General features: G+C 40.4%; 2 protein-coding genes across 2 annotated transcripts; both read left to right on the top strand.

Moving 5' to 3' along the window:
* Nucleotides 1-7739: 7739 nt before the first annotated feature.
* LOC137278954 (iduronate 2-sulfatase-like) lies at nt 7740-9370 on the top strand. The gene has a single exon (XM_067811453.1). The coding sequence runs from the start codon at nt 7785-7787 to the stop codon at nt 9303-9305; it is 1521 nt and encodes a 506-aa protein (XP_067667554.1). The 5' UTR covers nt 7740-7784; the 3' UTR covers nt 9306-9370.
* Nucleotides 9371-14074: 4704 nt separating this feature from the next.
* LOC137258226 (iduronate 2-sulfatase-like) lies at nt 14075-15634 on the top strand. Its single transcript, XM_067795821.1, has one exon. The coding sequence runs from the start codon at nt 14075-14077 to the stop codon at nt 15632-15634; it is 1560 nt and encodes a 519-aa protein (XP_067651922.1).
* The last annotated feature ends 4917 nt before the right edge of the window (nt 15635-20551 follow it).

The following is a 20551-nucleotide window of genomic DNA, read 5'->3' as shown; positions in this document are numbered from 1 at the left end:
CTGCAAACACGAACGTGGAGATGAAGGTACAGCTTGATGGGTGAGTGAGTGAGTGGGCGAGTGAGTGAATGTGTGAATGTGAAAGAAAGAAGGTTTCATGGTGTTTTTTTATTCATTCCTGCAATTTCAAGGCGGGGGACACCGGAAAGGGGCTTCACAAGTTGTACCCGGGATACTGAATCAGGGTTTTCGAGCCGACACGAGAAGAGCCGACATGATAACCATCTGGCTACCCTTGGAACATTGTAAGGGGACTAGTCCGACTTGTGTCAGATCTGTAATGTGTGACCACTGGAATAGCACGACTATACCCCTCAGACTCAGACAAACGTGCAGTTCCTCTATTACCCCATCAATGTTTCAGGCTGGCAATGTTGCCCGTATTTAACGTTTTCGCATATGAAAATCTGGAGATCGACCTTCTACTTTTCTGCCAGATATTATATTACACCAAATCAGAATTAGTCGTTTAGCAAGCAGCTTCCGTAGCCTTAGGTGCAGATTGCATCGTCCAGAAGCTGTGATTGGATAATTTGGGGCAAACAACTTTGCTTTAAATGTACATTTATCCTGTAATTAAAGCAAATTATATTTATTTGTCAGTATTTAGTACATTCCTTAACACAATGACTAATATTGAATATGATTACAGATATTTTCAAGCGGGTGCCTTATGCTGCGGAACTCGGTTGGATTGTTCAACTTCCTGTACACGGAAAAGGCGATGGTGCTTAACCATGATTCGAGTTTTTATGACCGTTAAAACCAGACAGTGCACACATATATGTGGCAGAGTCAACTTTGTATATAGTTACTGCTGTAAATATAATAAACATGTGAATCTTTTAAAGTATCTTGTCATGGTATTATTTTGAAGATATACTATCTCATTAAATAGCCTAAATCTACCTAAATTTATCAGTTATATCCATTTTATATCCTAACCCTAGCTCTCTAAACACCAATCTAGTCTCAATGTAATCTATTTCAGTAATACTCATTTGCACTGCATGCTCTTCTCCTGTCAATCCCTCTTAAAGCATGTCCTTTGCTCAGGCTAGTGTGTAAGTTCTATTGTTCTGTGTTCATCCAAGCATGTAAGGTATCATGGTATTTAAAGTTTAATTTGAACTAGTTTCATGTCAGTATCTTGTGTTTCATATATGAAGGTTAGTAATGCCTAGTCTTGTATATATTTCTTGTGGTTTGCTATGTGTGTTTCATAGTTGGTGGTTGCATTGGCTATGGTTTATAGTATTGTTGATATCTCAACATTCACTCTTCATTATGTGTAAATAGTTTAAATGATGGTAACTCACAGTACAGTGAGTTGTGTAATTGCTATGTTACATAATTACCTATATTATCGCATCACATGCAGTTATTAGTTTCTATTTCACTTAAGTATAGTCTCAATTATCTTCTCATCTTCCTACTATGTTGAAACATAATTGCCGTTAGTACCCTCGGCCTTACAATAAAATGAATGCTTGTATAGATGTATGTGCGTATGTGTGGTTAGATGTGGTTGTTTGTATTTTTACCATAGTTGCTATTTTAATAGTTTGTTATACATATTACTATCTGCACATGGCATTTATTCATCCTACAGATAATGTGGACAGGATGACGTAGGTGTGTCAAGTTGGCAATAGCACAGGTGTCACCAGCCTGGTATGTTTTCATTGTTTAAAGTACATTCTTTTTCGTATATTCTAATGTCTACAATAAGTATAATGTTTACATTATCAGACTCGTGTAATGTAATTAATGTGTTATACTGGTGCTAATCATATGAATATCAGAAGTTGTCATGGTAATGCATATATGTTTAGCAATATATGTGCATGTGTGTGTTTGCATTTAGTATTTGTGAATATGTAGTAAGTATGTAGTAATGAGATTTGTTTTACCATATTTCAGGCTAAATCGTCTTTATTACAATTATGTAATAAAATATCCACCTCCTCACACCCCAGTGGCTTTGTGGTTTTGTCCGCATCCTAACGCCACTACATATACGTGTAACAGGTGTTTGGGTGTATGTAATTTTGTAAATAAAATATAACTTTGATGCAAATATAGAATGAAAGAGGGTCGTAATAGTAACAGGATGGTAGAACTACTTCCTCGTGGCACTGTGTGGTGTTTCAAACGTACATTGTATTTCTCTATCGAGGCTGTATATCAATCTTGTTATCAAGAATGATTGTGTTGTGTGCATTTCATGAGCACAAGGAATGAATGAAAACAAGCATGAGTGAGTGAGTCAGTCATTGAGACAGTCAGTGGGTGAGTGAGTGAGTGAGTGGGTGTCAGTGAGTTAGTGAGTGATTGTGTCAGTCAGTGGGTCAGTCAGCAAATGTGTCAGTGAGTCAGTAAGATAAATCTAGTGGTTTACTCATGTGCGAATAGCGACATCTTAGTCTACTTGGCCACCCGTGTTGCTACAAAATAGTGTACGCGGATGAGGGCTAAACACCTTAATTTTCACTGTTTGATAGTGATTTACATTTATCACTGCCCCGATACCTGATAAGGTAGAATCTGACAAATAGTGTCTGGGATTAGCCTGAGGAGTAAAGTACAGATTCTAGTAGTTAAAGGCTGAATCCCATCGAACCCCAACACTCGGAGTACATTTGCTGCAATGTCGCAGAGAAACAGAAAATGTAGTAACTCTACAGCAGGAGTCTACTGCGTTATGAGAGTGGAACAGCAAGGTGAGTGCACGTTCATTTAGGGTTCTGTTGTCAGGGTCGGGCTAGGCAAACATGGCTGGAAACTGAACTGAATGTCTTCCATGCTTCAGAGCACTGGGGATATATTTTGTGGAGGAAACAGAATCAGTGCCGAATGAAATGATCATATGGAAAGAAAAGTGGCATTCACATGCACGTTCACAATGTCAGAAGCGAATGGGGGATTGAGAACATTTGCCTCACTGAGGTCATTAAACGTCAATCAAGTTGCTACGAAAGATGTCGACTCCGATGTTCGAAACGAACGAGAGACGTATTTTTGAGCACTGTACTGACATATCATTGATGCTATAGACCCACGGGGATAGTTGTTCGATGTCACAACTGATTGGTTTCCGTCAGACAATCCAGTGGTCAGCAACGTGGATATCGATCTATCGATCTGGAACTCGATGACATGCAGATCTCGTTAAACGCCCTTCGGAATAAGCATGGTTTGCTGAAGACCAATTCCCACCAGTTTCAATTTTAAGAAAGATACACGTACCTCTGATAGCAAGGGTGAAAATATCCCGACTTCACTACAAAATCACTGAAAATGAGCAAAAGCTTGCTACAGTGAACAATTCAGTATAGATGCTATTTGATTGGATAGATTTGTCGACATAGATCGCCTATTGATTCTCTTATTTCAAACCAGGAAAACTCGGTACAGATGAACTACAATACTTTCCCTTTACATAAAAACATACAAAGCGGGTACATAGAGGGAGAATTCACATCCCACTTAGTACATACAGGGCGAATTCACATCACAGTACACACAGAGCGCATTCACATCACAGTGAGAACATACAGGGCGCATTCGCATTACTGTAAGTACATACAAGGGCGCATTCTTATTCTCGTACATACACACGGTGTTTTGAAATGGTGTGCGAGACTGTAAGACCCTTGGAAATTCCGTATTTCCCGAGGCGCCGTCTTACAGTCGTGTGCAACTTTTCAAAACACCGCGTGACGAATTTATTACCCTTATAGATCTTTAATTTAGCTTATCGTAAAACAACACCATTCAAAATTGGAAGGAATGAGACACACAATGTTTCGCCATGATATTTCCTGAACGGTCATAGAGGGAGATAACTCGGTATGGCTTAGTTCATGATAAAAATGAAAATATTGGAGGTTTTGTTAAACGAAAAATGAAAAACAGAAAGACTGTTCTCTTTGGATACATTTATTGACGTAAACAAATAAGAAACTATTTTATTATTCCGTTTATACACGTAACGGTATACGTCAACTATAAACTTTCGAAGCCATCAGTCGTTTGGCAGCCACATCCCATACAAGGTCATGGCCATTCGTAAAACTCGTGTATTATGTGACTTGACAGACTTGATAGGGGTGTACGGTTCGTACACCCTGACAAATCTGCCTTCATGGTTTCATATGCTTCTGCTATGAACCAATCAGAATTCGATAAATTACGTTAAGGATGATAAAGGGCTATACTGACATCACAGTGAGTACATAGAGCATTCACACAGTAGTGATGAATGAACATCACAGTGAGTATATACAGGAGGTATTCACATCACATTGAGTGCTTACAGGGTGTGTTCACACCACAGCAATCGAAACAGAGTGAGTACATAGAGGAGGTTTTCACATCCCAGTGAGTACATAGAGGAGGTATTCACTTCACAGGGAGTTCATACAAGGGATATTCACGTGACAGTGATTCCATACAGGGTGTATTCACGTCACAGTGATGACATACAGGGGTATGCACATCACAGTGATGACATACAGGGTGTATTCACATCGCAGCGATTACATACAGAGTGTATTCACGTCACAGTGATGACATACAGGGGGTATGCACATCACAGTGAGTACATACAGGGTGTATTCACGTCACAGTGATGACATACAGGGTGTATTCACATCGCAGCGATTACATACAGAGTGTATTCACGTCACAGTGATGACATACAGGGTGCATGCACATCACAGTGAGTACATACACTACTGCCTAAAGGTTCATTCCCCTTGAACGCGTTGAGAACGCGTTTGACACGCATCTCGTGTGAATCCCGTGTCACACGGGTGTGCAAGGAGACGCACGCGGGTGTACCATTCGTGTAACACGGAACCAAGTTTCAGTTGAATTTGATGAAAAAGCACCGATGATAAACGTCAGAGTTTCATGTTGAACATTCTATAGGGTTTTGAATTCAGAAATTTCAAGAGGAACTTCGTGTTGGTAATTGTTTTGTGCATTTCTATGTTTTGGTTTTGTATTTTATAGATTTGTATTTCATGCTTTTCTTCTTGCATTTTGTTATTTTGTAGTTTTTGTTGTCTAAATTAAAGTTTGCACGAGCTGATTATGTGGAATTATTAGCGAACTAGAAGGATAAGTTTGATAAGATATGTGTTATTCAGTGGGCTTAAACGTGGTTGTAAATGTACAGGAGGTATTCACGTCACAGTGAGTACATGGAGGGAGCATTCACATCACAGTGAGTACATACAGGGCTATGTTCACATTTCAGTGAGTACATATGGGGGTATTCACATTACAGCGAGTACATTCAGGGGGGTATTCATATCACATTGAGTACACACAGGGGGTTGGGCGTGGGTGGGGGATTCTCCATATAAGGTTATAGTGGTTGCTCGGTGGTAGAAGCGGCAGCTAGTGTAGAGATGGGGAAAGTAATCGTTAGTTATTTTAGAGTCATGCAGCACACATACCTGATAAGGTACTGATAAGTCCGAGTAATGATTGTAACAGTACAATTACTTCCTAGTGGAACTGTTTTCTATTTGTTGGTTAAGGATGCAATTCAGGCTTGTTATCAGCTACTGATTGTATGGTGTTTTGCACAGTGGTTTCCAAAGGGTAATTGTGTACTGTACATTTCACCAGTCGAAGAGAGTGATTCAATAGAGGAAAGGTCAGAGAGTGAGTGAGTTTAGTTTTACGCCGCACTCAGCAATATTCCAGCCACATGGCGACGGTCTGTAAATAATCGAGTCTCATTCATGCACTCCAGTGATCAACATCATGAGCATCGAGCTGCGCAATTGGGAATCGATGACATATGTAAACCAAGTTAGCGAGTCTGACCATCCGATCCCGTTAGTCGCCTTTTACGATCAGAACAAGAGAACTTGGAGAACTAGTTTGGACATCTACATAACAATTAGATTGACACGAGTGAGCAAGTGAGTGAAAGAAAGAAAGAGAGAAGTATTGAACCAGGGGCACTGAACCACGATTTTCGGCGAGAAGAGCCGACACTATAATCACTTGGCTAGTGAGAGAGTGAGGAGTGAGTGAGTGAGTGACTGAGTGAGCGTGAAACCCTGTGATCCGAAAACGTCTGCTGTTACATGCAAGTCCATGATAATGTGCATTGTTATATGTGACTTTGAGTGTCCTGTGAGTAGAAACTTATTCGGTCAAACAAGACCACCATTGCTGATGTGACGAGGACATACTAGATTATACTACGGCTCAATCGTTAAATGGTAAATGGCGAATGATGAAAGGAAACGTGTATGAGGAGAGACCGTGGGGTAGCCGAGTGGCCAATGCGTTAGTTCGTCACGCCGTTGCTAGGATAATGCTACAAGCGGCTTAAACATCATTCACCCACCGTCATAGAAATTAATGAGAAATGTGTTTTTATGACTGTTGCTGGCGTTCTGTCTTTAGAAAAGAATCTGATTCTGTTGTTCTATTTTGTTTATTTATTCATTTATTTATTTACATATTATTTTATTATATTATTATACGTTTGTATTTTTTCAAACATGGGGTATTTTGTGTCATCAACGTGTTTAAAGTACATAATTTCAGCGCCTTTCCCAGAGTCCCCACAGTTTACCCACTATATCCTAGCTCTAGGATCGGCACAAATCAAGCAGTTTTAAATGGGAAGTTTTTGTGTAGCCATACATCTTACAAGTGTATCGCCAATATGACTATGAATATTTCAACGGCAGCCTTGAGACTCATATGATCTGTTCTGACCGCAATATGTCTGCAAACTTTCACACCAATTTGGCAAGATAATCAGAAATTCCACAGTTTCTGCAATGTCAGTGAGTGTGTCGACAATCTCAGGCAAATCGCGAGACCACATGCCACAAAGTTTCCATTGTAAAGGCCACTGCGCCGTGGGAACACGCACCTGTTGAGAAGGTGAAAACTAGGATGGACCTTCACTTAGTCCTTGAAAAATTGTAAAAATGGCGATCCGCCACCAATGTCTTGGCATCCAAGAAACTTGGTCACCTTTGAATGTTGTATTCAGATTAATGACTGCTTCTAAAAACGTGATAGCCCCATGAACAAATATGCTTGTCGAAATCAGCTTACTAGTTGGTCTTTCTCTTTAAAGTCTGCGCGACCTCTTCTTAATTGAGTAGTGTGGCAGAGATGAGGTTCCAAGAAAACTCCTAGCACTGTCCTGGTACCATGTTACCATGTATATCGAATCGAAGCTGTATACGAATTTTGTTTTCTAAACTCATACGTGCATTATGCAAAGTTTACAGATCGCCTTATTAAGCTACCACAGTATCTAATTTATTATCAAGCACATTTGAAAAGCCTTGCACTTTAACTAGCCCTTGAATGCAACTTTCTGCCAGACATACATGGTAATGGTGATGCGGCAAGAACAAAACACCATTGTAACCCAAGGTCATGACTGAAGGCTTAAGCACCGAATGCAGCTGCCAGAGCCAGATTGTGAAATCCGAGAAAGTTCTGAGACAACACTCCAACCTAATTGTAGTGCATGTTACGTTTCACCAGTTTCTAAACAACATCGTGTAGCTATAGTTCTTCATTGCGAAAAAAGAAACGTGATACAATCTGAAACTCCAGGTGTCACCTCTTGGCAACAACTGATAATACGAGCATATTTGGCACGAAGATAAACGAACACACCTAGGTTGAAACAGATACACAGTAGCGTATAAATGTGAAAAATTCACAACGTCTTCATTGTAAAAATTCCAGCCAGTGTCCATGTACTTCAAGCACTGTTCGAAAGCATGATGAAAATATGGGTCTTGTTGTGTTTAGGAATAGTCCATGGAAGGAAGAATGTTTTGTTCTTGGTTTCGGATGATATGAGACCCAATATTGGTGCCTACGATGGACCAGATTCTCCATCTCCAGTTCATCCAAAGATGCACACCCCGAATCTTGATGCCCTAGCAGCCAGATCCCTCCTTCTCAAGCGAGCTTACGTCTCGGTGGCTTTATGCAGTCCAAGCAGGACGGCCCTCCTCACCAGCAGACGTCCTGAAACAAGTCACATCTGGTGCATCGGACCTTACTTCCGGCAGTATGGTGGTAATTTCACAACACTGCCACAATATTTCAAACAGAATGGGTACAGGACCATTGGAATGGGGAAAATATTTCATCCAGGATCATCCTCCGGAGGTGACGATCCCGTTTCATGGACTGATCGTTACACCCATGCTCCTGACGATTACATACTCAACGACATCCTTATAGAAGCAGTCTCCGAGGAAAGGGCTAAAGCACGACCACTTCAGGATCAACTTCTAGCTGAGTATGCCATTCAAGCCCTGAAGGAGGTGGCCCCAAAAGCTAGATCAGGTGAGCAGCCTTTCTTTCTGGCTGTGGGTTTCCGAAAACCCCATATCACCTGGAACTTCCCTGCCCGCTTTAAGGAGTACTATCCTTTGGAAAGTCTGAGGCTACCGGACAATTACTATGCCCCAGCAGCATTGCCACAAGTTGCTTGGCACAGTTTCATTAATCTGACAATATATAAAGATATGCTTCCCTACCATGGGCCAGAAACTGGCCAAATGAACTTTACGTTTCCCGACCAAGTGACTCTAGAGCTGCGACAAGCTTATTACAGCTGCATAAGCTACATAGATTATGAACTTGGAAGGGTCATTGCCGAATTAGATAACCAAGGCCTGACTAATAATACCATAATATCCTTCTGGGGGGACCATGGATGGCAGTTGGGGGAACATTCTGAATGGGAAAAGATGACGAACTTTGAAGATGCCACCCATGCTCCTATGATGATTCATGTTCCTGGAGTTACTGATCATGGTGTTGTCACCGAAAAAATCACAGAATTCGTTGATCTGTATCCTACACTCGTAGATGCTGCAGGACTTCCAAAACTCGACACGTGTCCACCAAATTCCCAAAATGTCAGTTTATGTACAGAGGGTGTAAGCATGATGCCACTTATGACAAACCCAACCTTAGACGATTGGAAAAATGTAGCATTCTCTGAGTATTCCAGAATAGGCAATGGAATAGAAAGTGATTCGGTTATTGGTTACACCATGAGAACAGAACTGTATCGATACACAGAGTGGGTTAACTTCAAGGCCATGCCAATCTATAAGCCCCTTTGGGACCAGCAACTTGGTGCTGAACTCTATGATCACACGAAAGATCCAGAGGAGAACTATAACCGAGCAGATGACCCGTCCTACAAAGACATCAGGGCTGAGCTGTCAAGGAACCTGAGACTTGGCTGGAGAGGAGCCCTTCCTAAAAGACGCACATGAAGTCGTCAACAGCAAAAATAATCATTATTACTTATCGAAAGTTCTCGAGATATAAAGTATCCTCATACAAATATATATTTTCCTTATGTTATTTCCACTTACAATTAGGTGTGAATTCATCCTGAACTTTAATGGAACAAAAGGTCTGACACTAATAGTGTGTTTATCTAATTGTATTTTAATTATAAAACAACACACAGACAACCAAATTGTCCAATTGTTATCTCAGTGGTGGTTTTTGCGTTGGTCAAATCAACAGTTGTGTGAAATGGTGATAATTTCAAATGCATTCAAACTGGATCTTTGATTTGAGAAAACATCTGAATTCTCTCACTCAGATTGACATTTCATCCCAGCCACTCACTGAATATATGATTTGTTTGTTGTTTAACGGTACACTCACAAATATGCAAGCTACCCGATGGCGGTCTGTAAACAATCGAGTCTAAAACATACAATTCATTGAACAATAGCATACGTATCAATCTATGTACTTGGTATACCACGAAGATAGTGGAAAAACATAATCCTTTGGAAATTTGATTTTAACATCACTGATAGTGATGATGATGACATCCCAAATGCATTTACCTGTGACTGTGCCATAGACACAATTGATATGTCAAAATGTTGATTCCACAACCGTCTCGTCTCCCGTCTCTTCCGTCCTACTTCGCAACTTAGTTCAAAAGCCAGTCCAGAATTTTTAGACTAATTAATTTAACTGGATACAGAAATATTAATCAGTATTATCTGATACATCTGAGCACTTGTATATTGCAACACTATGTCCCTTCAAATCCTTCCAAACACGTCGCACAGCGTGCTCTGTCGTCCAGTGCACGCTGACGAACCGAGATATGGGAATCGTGGACATTTCAAAACGAGTCTCAGTCGCATGAAACGTTTGGTGGGTCTGATATGGAATTGATATGATGTTAATCACATTGTTCATTACAGAACTACAATGAATACGCGCAAAACCACACTTGTGTAAACAGTGAGCCATATGCATTGTGAATCATTTTATGACCTTATTAAACCGGGGCAGTCTGTGACATCTAAGTTAAAGCGAAGCGGCTTACACCTCGCCGTAAAATATAGAAATACGGTGTTATTAAAGTTTAAAAGTAAAATTTATTTGTAAATATTTTCTTCGTATGAAAGAAGAAATTGAATTTAAGAGTAAACAGAGTTGTTTGTGAGGTCTGATTTCACCTTCACACGAGAAAAGGAGAAAAGGAAGTCATTGTCTGAATAGGTTAATGGGACTATGGGAAGATCGACCGGTCACTGTGATACCGTCTCACGTCATAATGGACCAATCCGCGAAATGATCATGTTGTACGATGTTAATGTACATACAATTATGTCCAAATGATAGGTCGAATGAGTTTGAGTGAGTTTTGTTTTACGCCGCTTTTAGCAATATTCCAGCGATATCACGGCGGGGGACACCAGATAATGGACCTCACACATTGTGCCAATGTGGGGAATCGAACCCGGGTCTTCGGCGTGACGAGCGAACGCTTTAACCACTAGGCTACCTCACCGCCCCGATAGGTCGAAACTCCATTCTTTCGGTATGAGTGAACACCTTCGTTGGTACCAAAATTCAATTGTTTAAACCAGTTTGACGTGCTTGAGTCACTGACGATGTTTTATATTATTTACCTCACGTTCTGATCTGGTACATGCTTACAAATGCCATCCGTCCAGAAAGTTTCTCCTCTCATGAGTCGTAGTTTGCAACCAAATCGTTAGTGCCATCGTTCTAACTGATCTGTCTTGAGCTTGAGATGGGCTCACTAACTATATCATTTCAAAACAGTTTCACTGTGTAATTCATCACAGCACTCTTAAAATCATGTCATGACAGCTGATCAAGCATATCATGAACGAAAATACGCTAAGTATACACACACTCATTATCTTCTATTTGATTTTTTAAGTTGAGGGAGTAATAAGAAAGTTTGGATGTTTTATGGATGATTTTTTTTCATATAGTAAAGACATTTTCATACATCGAGTATTCCACCTTTCCCATGAGACGGGCTGTAATTAAGTACCACCTGAATCCTTGGGTATTCTATTTTAATCTTTGGACCAAAGAAGAGAGCATACCTCAAGCATACAGGATTGATCAGAATACCTGATTTTGTTCGCATGTTCACCTAGACATAAGTGCTTGGCACATTGGGGCATATACACTGGACAAAACAAGTTAGGGATTTTGGTATATTTATGATTGATATCTTATCAGTGCGCCAATAAATAAATATATCACTATCAATGATTTCCAAATTTACATTTACAGCTCCAGCATATATCATACGACAAGAAATGGGATACTCTGTAAATTCACCCGTGGGAAGATACCCAGCACTCACCACGAGGAGCACCGAGTTTACTCTTCACGAGTGCCTCATCTATCATAATTGCTTTATCTGCACTGCAGTTGTCTGTGCTGGACCCGTGAAAATCCGCTGTAGAATAGGTCTTCAGCAACCCATGCTTGCCTTTAAAGGCGACTGTGCTTGTCTTCAGAGGCGACTAACGGGATCGGATGGTCGCTGACGTAGCTGTCACATGTCATCGGTTCCCAGCTACGCAGATCGATGCTCATGTTGTTGATCACTGGATTGTCTGGTCCAGACTCGACTATGCACAGATCGCTGCCATATAGCTGGAATATTGCGGAGTGTGGCGTAAAACTAAACACAATCACTGTCTGTGCTGGTTTGAGAGTAAGTGAGTGCGCAACTGGGAAACGATGACATGTGTCAACCAAGTCAGCAAGCCTGACCTCCCCTTAGTCACCTCTTACGATAAGCACAGTCACCTATTATGGCAAGCTTGGTTGTTGACAGCCTATTCTACCCGGACCTTCACGGATCGCTGGTTTAAGAGATGGCAAAACTAAAAATTAACTTTTCTTAATATGGTGAGATATCAACGTTCATAAAATAAATGATGGCAAGCTATACGCAAATACACGGTTATTAGTAATCATTTGAGGAAGTACTGGACTGCCTAAAACGAGGAACACTGAGGAAGAACAATGACAGTGATGACCGACTCCTAATTCGCCTGGCAAGACGGTGCCATGAAGACCTCTCCACCATTAACACGAGGCGGAGGCAATGGCTTGTTCTTTTCAGGGCTCACGATCAAGCCACATGTCACTTTCTCTCGGAAAGATGCAGACTCTGCGAAAACAATTCGATGACATTTTGTATTGTCCATTGGCCTCATGAAAAGTTGCTACACATTAACGACGGCTGTTATCCCGCTTGGAAATGTCATGACAGAGCATATCTTGAGGAGATGATCCCTGATGCTGGTCCCTTAGTTGTGGTTCAATGATGATGTGCAGTTGAGTGTAATCTGACTGATAGTTTGATTACATCACAGTACCCGGGATATTCAATGGACAGTGTTATTACTGGATACCGCTGTCCTGCTAAAGTTTCATCTTTGATGGCAATCCTAGCCCTCACAGCCATGAGACCAGTGAAGATCTCGGGTAGAATAAATTTTGAGTCACCTATGTTTGTCGTAACAGATGTTTAATGAACCCAGGGTGTATCTGCTGGCAGCCAGCTCATCAATATGGCCAGGGGTGTTGTGCAGCGTGTACAAATCTGTTAAATCAACCGGTGACACCAAGAGGAGTGAGTGTAGTTTTACGCCGCACTCAGCAATATTCCAGCTACATGGTGGCTGTCTAGAATTAATCGAGCCAGGACCAGACAACCAAGTGATCAACAGCATGAGTATCAGTCTGTGCAATTGGAACCCGATGACATGTTTCGCAAGCTTGACTACCTGATCCCGTTAGTCGAATACAGAAACGAGATGTGGTTCCTATTCACCCTGCCGCACAACTTCGAAGTCGGTCAGTGTATGATTTAGCTGTCAAACGAATCTGTCATAGTGTAAAGGTACAATGACGGTTTATTAAAGTGATAATGATAGTGATACTGTTGTTGATATTTGTTTCCGTTGGATTATTTAATTCATGTTACACTTATTAAAGCAGTAACCTAATGACGAATTTGTTGTTATATGTTAAGGAATTTTGAGAACTATCTCTTCAAGGGTTTGGATCTATGTGTAAAAAATGTCTGGCAATATAGTCTTGAACAGCATGAAATTACAAACTTTTACAAATATTAAAGACAAGTATAAAAACGCTGTAAACAATGATCATGCACTAGTGAGCGAAGAACGTAACATGTAAACTTCAAAGGCAGGAACTTATAAGAATTATGTCAATTTGTGTTTCTGCACAGAAACATGGACGATCAAAGCGTTGTTCAAACTCGTAAATATATGTCTGCTCAATAAGAAAAATAAGGCTAGCATATTCAACGTAAAAAAACCCCATATTCCAGCAAAAATACATGTTCGAGCCAAACCCAACACCCTACCATAGCTGTCATATTGCTCATCACATACAACGTCACATTATTGTTTACATTTGTATGACATGGGGTCTACCCGGTTAAATGATGTGACAAAATGCCAATGAAGAAATTTAAACACTGAGCACGCGACAGGGTTGATCACAGAAACGGAATAAAGAAAATGTTATACAATCTAAAATATTTGGAAATTCCAGGTGTCACCTCTTGACTAACAGCCGACTGATAAAATAGGCACATGTTTGGTTCAGAAAGATAAACGAGCACACCTAGTTCAAATAAGATAGAAAACAGCATATAAATATCAAACATCCTATCGATCCTTATTGACGATTCCAGCCAATGTCCACGTACTTCAGACATTCGTCGAAAACCATGATGAAACTATGGGTCTTGTTGTGTTTGTGCCTGGGAGACGTCCATGGAAGGAAGAATGTTTTGTTCTTGGTTTCGGATGATATGAGACCCAATATTGGTGCCTACTTGGGACCAGATTTTCCATCTCCAGTTCATCCAAAGATGCACACCCCGAATCTTGATGCCCTAGCTGCCAGATCCCTTCTCCTCAAGCGAGCTTATGTCTCGGTGGCTTTGTGCAATCCGAGTAGGACTGCTCTCCTCACCAGCAGACGTCCAGAAACAAGTCACATCTGGGACATCGGACCTTACTTTCGGCAGTATGGTGGAAATTTCACAACACTGCCCGAGTACTTTAAACAGAATGGGTACAGGACCATTGGAATGGGGAAAATATTTCATCCAGGAAATTCCTCCGGAGGTGACGATCCCGTTTCATGGACAGATACATATGCCCATGCTCCTGATGATTACAAACTGCACAACCTCCTCATAGAAGCAGTCTCGGAGGAAAGGGCTAAAGCTTTACCACTTCAGGATCAACTTCTGGCTGAATACGCCATTCAGGCTCTCAAGGAGGTGGCCCCAAAAGCCAGATCAGGTGAGCAGCCTTTCTTTCTGGCTGTTGGGTTCCGAAAACCTCATATTCCTTGGAACTTCCCTGCCCGTTTTAAGGAGTACTACCCTCTGGAAAGTCTGAGGCTACCACCAAATTATTATGCTCCAGTAGGAATGCCAGCCATAGCCTGGCACAATTTCGTTAATCTGACTAGGTTCAAAGATATGCAACCCTACCATGTGCCAAATGCTGGTAGCATTAACTATACATTTCCCGATCAAATCACACTTGAGATGCGACAAGCCTATTACAGCTGCATAAGCTACATAGATTATGAACTTGGAAGGGTCATTGCAGAGCTGGATAACCAAGGCCTGACTAATAATACCATAATATCCTTCTGGGGGGACCATGGATGGCAGTTGGGGGAACATTCCGAATGGCAAAAGATGACGAATTTTGAAGATGCCACCCATGCTCCTATGATGATTCATGTTCCTGGAGCTACTGATCATGGTGTTGTCACTGAAAAACTTACAGAATTCGTTGATCTGTATCCTACACTCGTTGAGCTTGCAGGACTTCCAAAACTCGACATGTGTCCACCGAACTCTCAAAATGTCAGTCTGTGTACAGAGGGTACAAGCATGGTGCCACTTATGACAAACCCGACGTCCGAAGACTGGAAAACTGCGGCATTCTCCGAGTATGCCAGAATAGGCAATGGTCTGGCAGGTGAAACAGTTATTGGATACACCATGAGGACAGAACTGTATCGATACACAGAGTGGGTTAACTTCAAACCCATGCCAATCTATAAGCCCCTGTGGGACCAGCAACTTGGAGTTGAACTCTATGATCACACGAAAGATCCAGAGGAGAACTATAACCGAGCAGATGACCCGTCCTACAAAGACATCAGGGCTGAGCTGTCAAGGAACCTGAGACTTGGCTGGAGGGGAGCTCTTCCTAAGACACGCACATGAAGTCGTCAACACCAACCATAATTACTCTTTCTTTTCAAAACTTAGACTTGGGATATAAATTATTTTATACGAAGATGTATTTTTTCTTATGTTGTTTTCACTTCCAATAGGTGTTAATTTTAGCTTTTCGAATGCGTTAACCTAAATTTATAATTTAAATTTACGAAACAGTAAACCAGAAACAAAACAGACAAAACCGTTTCAAAGGGGATCTCGATCTGACTTAATACTCTACGTTAAAGATAATGCTAGCAATTTTCTTTTTTACACATTTACATTCCCGTACAGTTAACCGTTGAAAATGTCAACCTACATCCAGTAACATCAAGTTTCAAAAAACAAAACATGATATTATGAGAATCTAAGGCACATAACCATATTTCCTGGAAACAACATGTCAGTGCGAAGATTCACTCAGTGTATCAATGCAGCTGAATGAGGATAGTTGCATTTTCAGTTCACTAAGTCGTATATGATCATGACTTACTCAGTTGTACGTGACACCGATTATATAGTTAAAGCTTACATGCAACCAAAACAGAAACAGAATCACAACTCATCTATCATTTATTCATGACATACAATATACATTTCAGATTACGAAAAAAAGATGAAAAACAAATGAAGAAAATTATAAGCGCAAATCAAAAGTGTAATATTTTGTACTCGGGTTTACTACCCTCGAAACGAAACAACCGGGCTATCGAACCAGTCAGAGCGGGTGGGCGTGCATTCAAATCTAACGAAGACTTTGACTGGTTCACATGCCGATTACGCTCAGGTGTGTGTATATAGAGGTGTTGCGTTTTGTAAATACTCATTTGTACACGCTCATGTTTTCGGCATTTGCTTTCGTCAGATGGTGAACAACTGTGTGGCTGGAGACTATCGTTCGTCCACGTGAAGCATTACCAGCTCAGTGTGCACTGCTTTCCATCCGATTCAGTCCCTCGAGGAAAATGGATGCAGCTGTTTGCAATCAGTAGACATTATACCATGTGATGTGTACAAGTGTCACATCTGGATGTCTTTGTAACGGAATAGTGTGACAGAGAGAGAACTCAGGTGCACGAGCCATTTATTGTGTATAAACAGATAGGTGGACAGTGACTGAAGATGTGTATTGTACATTGTCAGACAGCCAGGCTGACACATAGGTGTCAGTACTTCAGACACTGAGGTTTGACAAAGGCTACTTATCACAATCAACATGCTATTTAGACACAAGTTAACATTTCAGTTTTCAAGCCGCACATTTTTTTCAGATGATATTACTGTTATTTCTAAGGTCACACTTTTTTGAAACGTTGGCTTGCAAATCTGCCAACCCTCAAAAAGCCAGATTTGAAAAATAAAAAAAAGTATGGAATTATTGTACTGCAGACCCAATACACTTGTAATAAAAAAAACGATGACCCTTGCATGGATCACTTGCTGTGTTCTTATGAGTCGTCTTGTTGGGAATAAACCATCCAGGCATCCCGCAGCCTGGTTCCCTGGGTCTGACGCGCCTGCGCTAAAGCTCCGACACTGACCCAGGCAACCACTACCGCATGGCGGCGTTCACTGCAGGGAGACGCGCCATACATTTACCATAGAAAAATCCGAGGACGGGTGGTTAGAAGTTTTTCATAGCATTTTCATCGATACTATGGCAAAGTGTACGTCACCAGAACACAGGCCATCGTTACTTTCAGTGATGGAACACGTTATTTAAGCAGTTTCGAGACACGAAAATCGTCGTTACATAGGCGATATGTAAACAATGACTCACCTCCTACTTTCACAACCGATATGTCCTTTGATATTTCGTGTCAGCTCGCTATTACCACGAAATCGTACACATAAAACATAGATCTGAACGACCATACTGATTGGAAATAGTTAGCATCTTCATTTTAGCACATTTGATGACGAAAATATCGCCCATTGTCATATCCCATGTCATCCATCGCGTCAAGGTAGGTTTAGCGGACATGTTTTTCGACGGCCTTGTGAAATTACAAGGTAAAGCGCTTAGATTGATATGAATGAGGTTAATGACAGCTAGGCTTTGGCATAGATCTGAACGACCACACTGATTGAAAATAGTTAGCATCTTCATTTTAGGGGAATTTGATGACGTGTAATTCGTTGATTTGGCCCTATTTTCTCCTAGCTGTTATATGTGTTGGAAACAAACTGAAAGCCCAGTCATTGTAACTAGAAAATGTTTTTTACGTTACATTATTATAAGTAATAATAATTAGATCTAACACTTTTGAAACATAAATGATTCACTCAGCAAAGTGTTTGTATTTATTATTTGTATTCATTTGGTATATTATTGGTATTAATTTGGAATATGTCATTTCAACATAACACTGGGCCACATCATAGTGGCATTGATCTTCAAAAGTTTAACAGTACTCATGGTATGGCAATATCTGGGTGATGCTACTGGGAGGTTGATTACATATTGGAGCATTATATATAACATTGAATATACCCAAATCCCCAACCCATATATAGCTACAGTTTTGTATACAATAGGAAAACAGATACATCATGAAATATTCATAACTGTGTGTGTATTAGCTTGTTTTGAAAGAGTCCATTCATAAAAGGAAAGTGTGCTTGTCTAAAAGACACTGATACACAACACACCAAGATGGGGCTCATGTTTGTTGAAGACATGTTAAGTAAACAAAACAGTCATTGATATTTCATAATGTGTCCATTTCCTAATGTGTAGCTATATCTGGGGTTGGAGAGGGGTGGGGGGAGGTATACATTCAATTTTGATACCTCTTGTTATTAAAATCACAATAAACAGTTTAATACTGACAATGCTGAATTGCATGACACAAGCATGTCAGTGAAGCAATCTATTACAATTCCCTTGGCTTTTAAACATAAATATAGACATGAGTTATATACAACATCAGAGGTCTGTCTGTCAAAGTTTTCAGATAAAAGATATTGGTTGGTTTGTTCTTTAAGGCTGCACACGGCTCTAAAAATGTTATAATGCAGGACTGTACATATAATTGTTTAAGATACATACAAAATTCCTATGGTTGAGTAGTGGTCACATACAAGCAATACATGCATATGAAACTCATATTCAACAAAATATCTTCCCCTTAATATACAAAATTTACAGTCATTCAGCGTTTGGGACATTTGTGTATCTTCCAAAATCGACTGGAAGTTTAAACCTACTACACCTGAAAAGAACCGTGGTTGGTCTAAAGTGTAGAGGGATAGGGAATGTAAGATTCTTTTCCACATTTAACAGTGATTTAAATGCTGTTAATAGAAGGAATCAGACAAATTATTGATAGAACTATATCATTGTTGTTGTAGGTTTTAAAATGATCTTTGTTTCGAAAAATGAATAATTATCTTCACATCTTGTGTGAATCACATATGTTCAAATTCAAATCTAAAAAGAATATTTTAATGAGCAACCCATCCTGGCGAGACAGTTTGCGTTCATCCAATTAGTAGTCTATCTTATAAGTTCTTCCCTTATATGTATGCCAGTGTATTAACATACTAATCATACCATTATTCCTGTGTATTCAGTTTAGGAATATTAAGCACCAAATTTATTTTTGAGCTGTAGATGTGTGTGTATTTTTGTAGATTGCTAATTTGATTCTCTGTGTTTATTATAATCATAAACATTGCTGAACGATACTTGCATATACGTTAACTGTATCATTTTCTTTTGTAGAGGCTAAATATCAGAATGCCAAACCCTAGCTGTCATTAACCTCATTCATATCAATCTAAGCGCTTTACCTTGTAATTTCACAAGGCCGTCGAAAAACATGTCCGCTAAACCTACCTTGACGCGATGGATGACACGGGAAATAATGGGCGATATTTTCGTCATCAAATGTGCTAAAATGAAGATGCTAACTATTTCCAATCAGTATGGTCGTTCAGATCTATGATTTATGTGTACGATTTCGTGGTAATAGCGAGCTGACACGAAATATCAAAGGACATGTCGGTGATGAAAGTAGGAGGTGAGTCATTGTTTACATATCGCCTATGTAACGACGATTTTCGTGTCTCGAAACTGCTTAAATAACGTGTTCCATCACTGAAAGTAACGATGGCCTGTGTTCTGGTGACGTACACTTTGCCATAGTATCGATGAAAATGCTATGAAAAACTTCTAACCACCCGTCCTCGGATTTTTCTATGGTAAATGTATGGCGCGTCTCCCTGCAGTGAACGCCGCCATGCGGCAGTAGTTGCCTGGGTCAGTGTCGGAGCTTTAGCGCAGGCGCATCATACCCAGGGAACCAGGCTGGGCATCGCGGTGCAAGCTGCCGGTACCCAATCATTGCGCATGCGCTGTGTGCGCAACGCACCACACCTGTTGAAACCACTTTCACCCCAGCTGGGGAGAAATTAGTGAATCGTTTGAAACTGATTTCGTTAGGTTCTTTCATCGCGTTATTTTTCAACTTTCTAAGCTGAATTAGAATTGCTGATAATTTGGTACTGAAAGTCCACATCAAAAGGTATCAGAATATGCAAACTTCTGTTTTGCATTGCATGTGACCTTTAATGAGGAAACTATCACAGATCAGTAATCATAAGGGGTGTGTGGTTTTGACACACGCTTTTGTTCTGGATAAACATTTACTGATGGGCTATTATTCCTTCAACAGACAGGGATAAAGTTATAGTCCATATCCGCCTAAGAAAGCTCGCACTATAACTCCATCTCGATTTATTTATTTCAGCCATTCAGCATTTTTGTAATATTTTCTCCTCATGATAATACCCCTGGTCTTCAGCGTGCCAAGAAATATGTAACTGGTCTAGATCTTGATGATGGTTTTGTATGTTCCTTGAACTGCTGCGAACATCTTTGACAGTGTAGGTGGTTGCATGACAACTTGTCTTCCAGCG

The sequence above is a fragment of the Haliotis asinina genome, chromosome 1 (genome assembly GCF_037392515.1).
Source record: "Haliotis asinina isolate JCU_RB_2024 chromosome 1, JCU_Hal_asi_v2, whole genome shotgun sequence".
NCBI lineage: Eukaryota > Metazoa > Mollusca > Gastropoda > Lepetellida > Haliotidae > Haliotis > Haliotis asinina.
This window is presented reverse-complemented; position numbering and strand designations above follow the sequence as displayed.

Coding starts and splice junctions, on each gene's coding strand:
- LOC137278954 (XM_067811453.1), top strand. CDS start 7,785: ATGATGAAAATATGGGTCTTGTTGTGTTTAGGAATAGTCCATGGAAGG.
- LOC137258226 (XM_067795821.1), top strand. CDS start 14,075: ATGTCCACGTACTTCAGACATTCGTCGAAAACCATGATGAAACTATGG.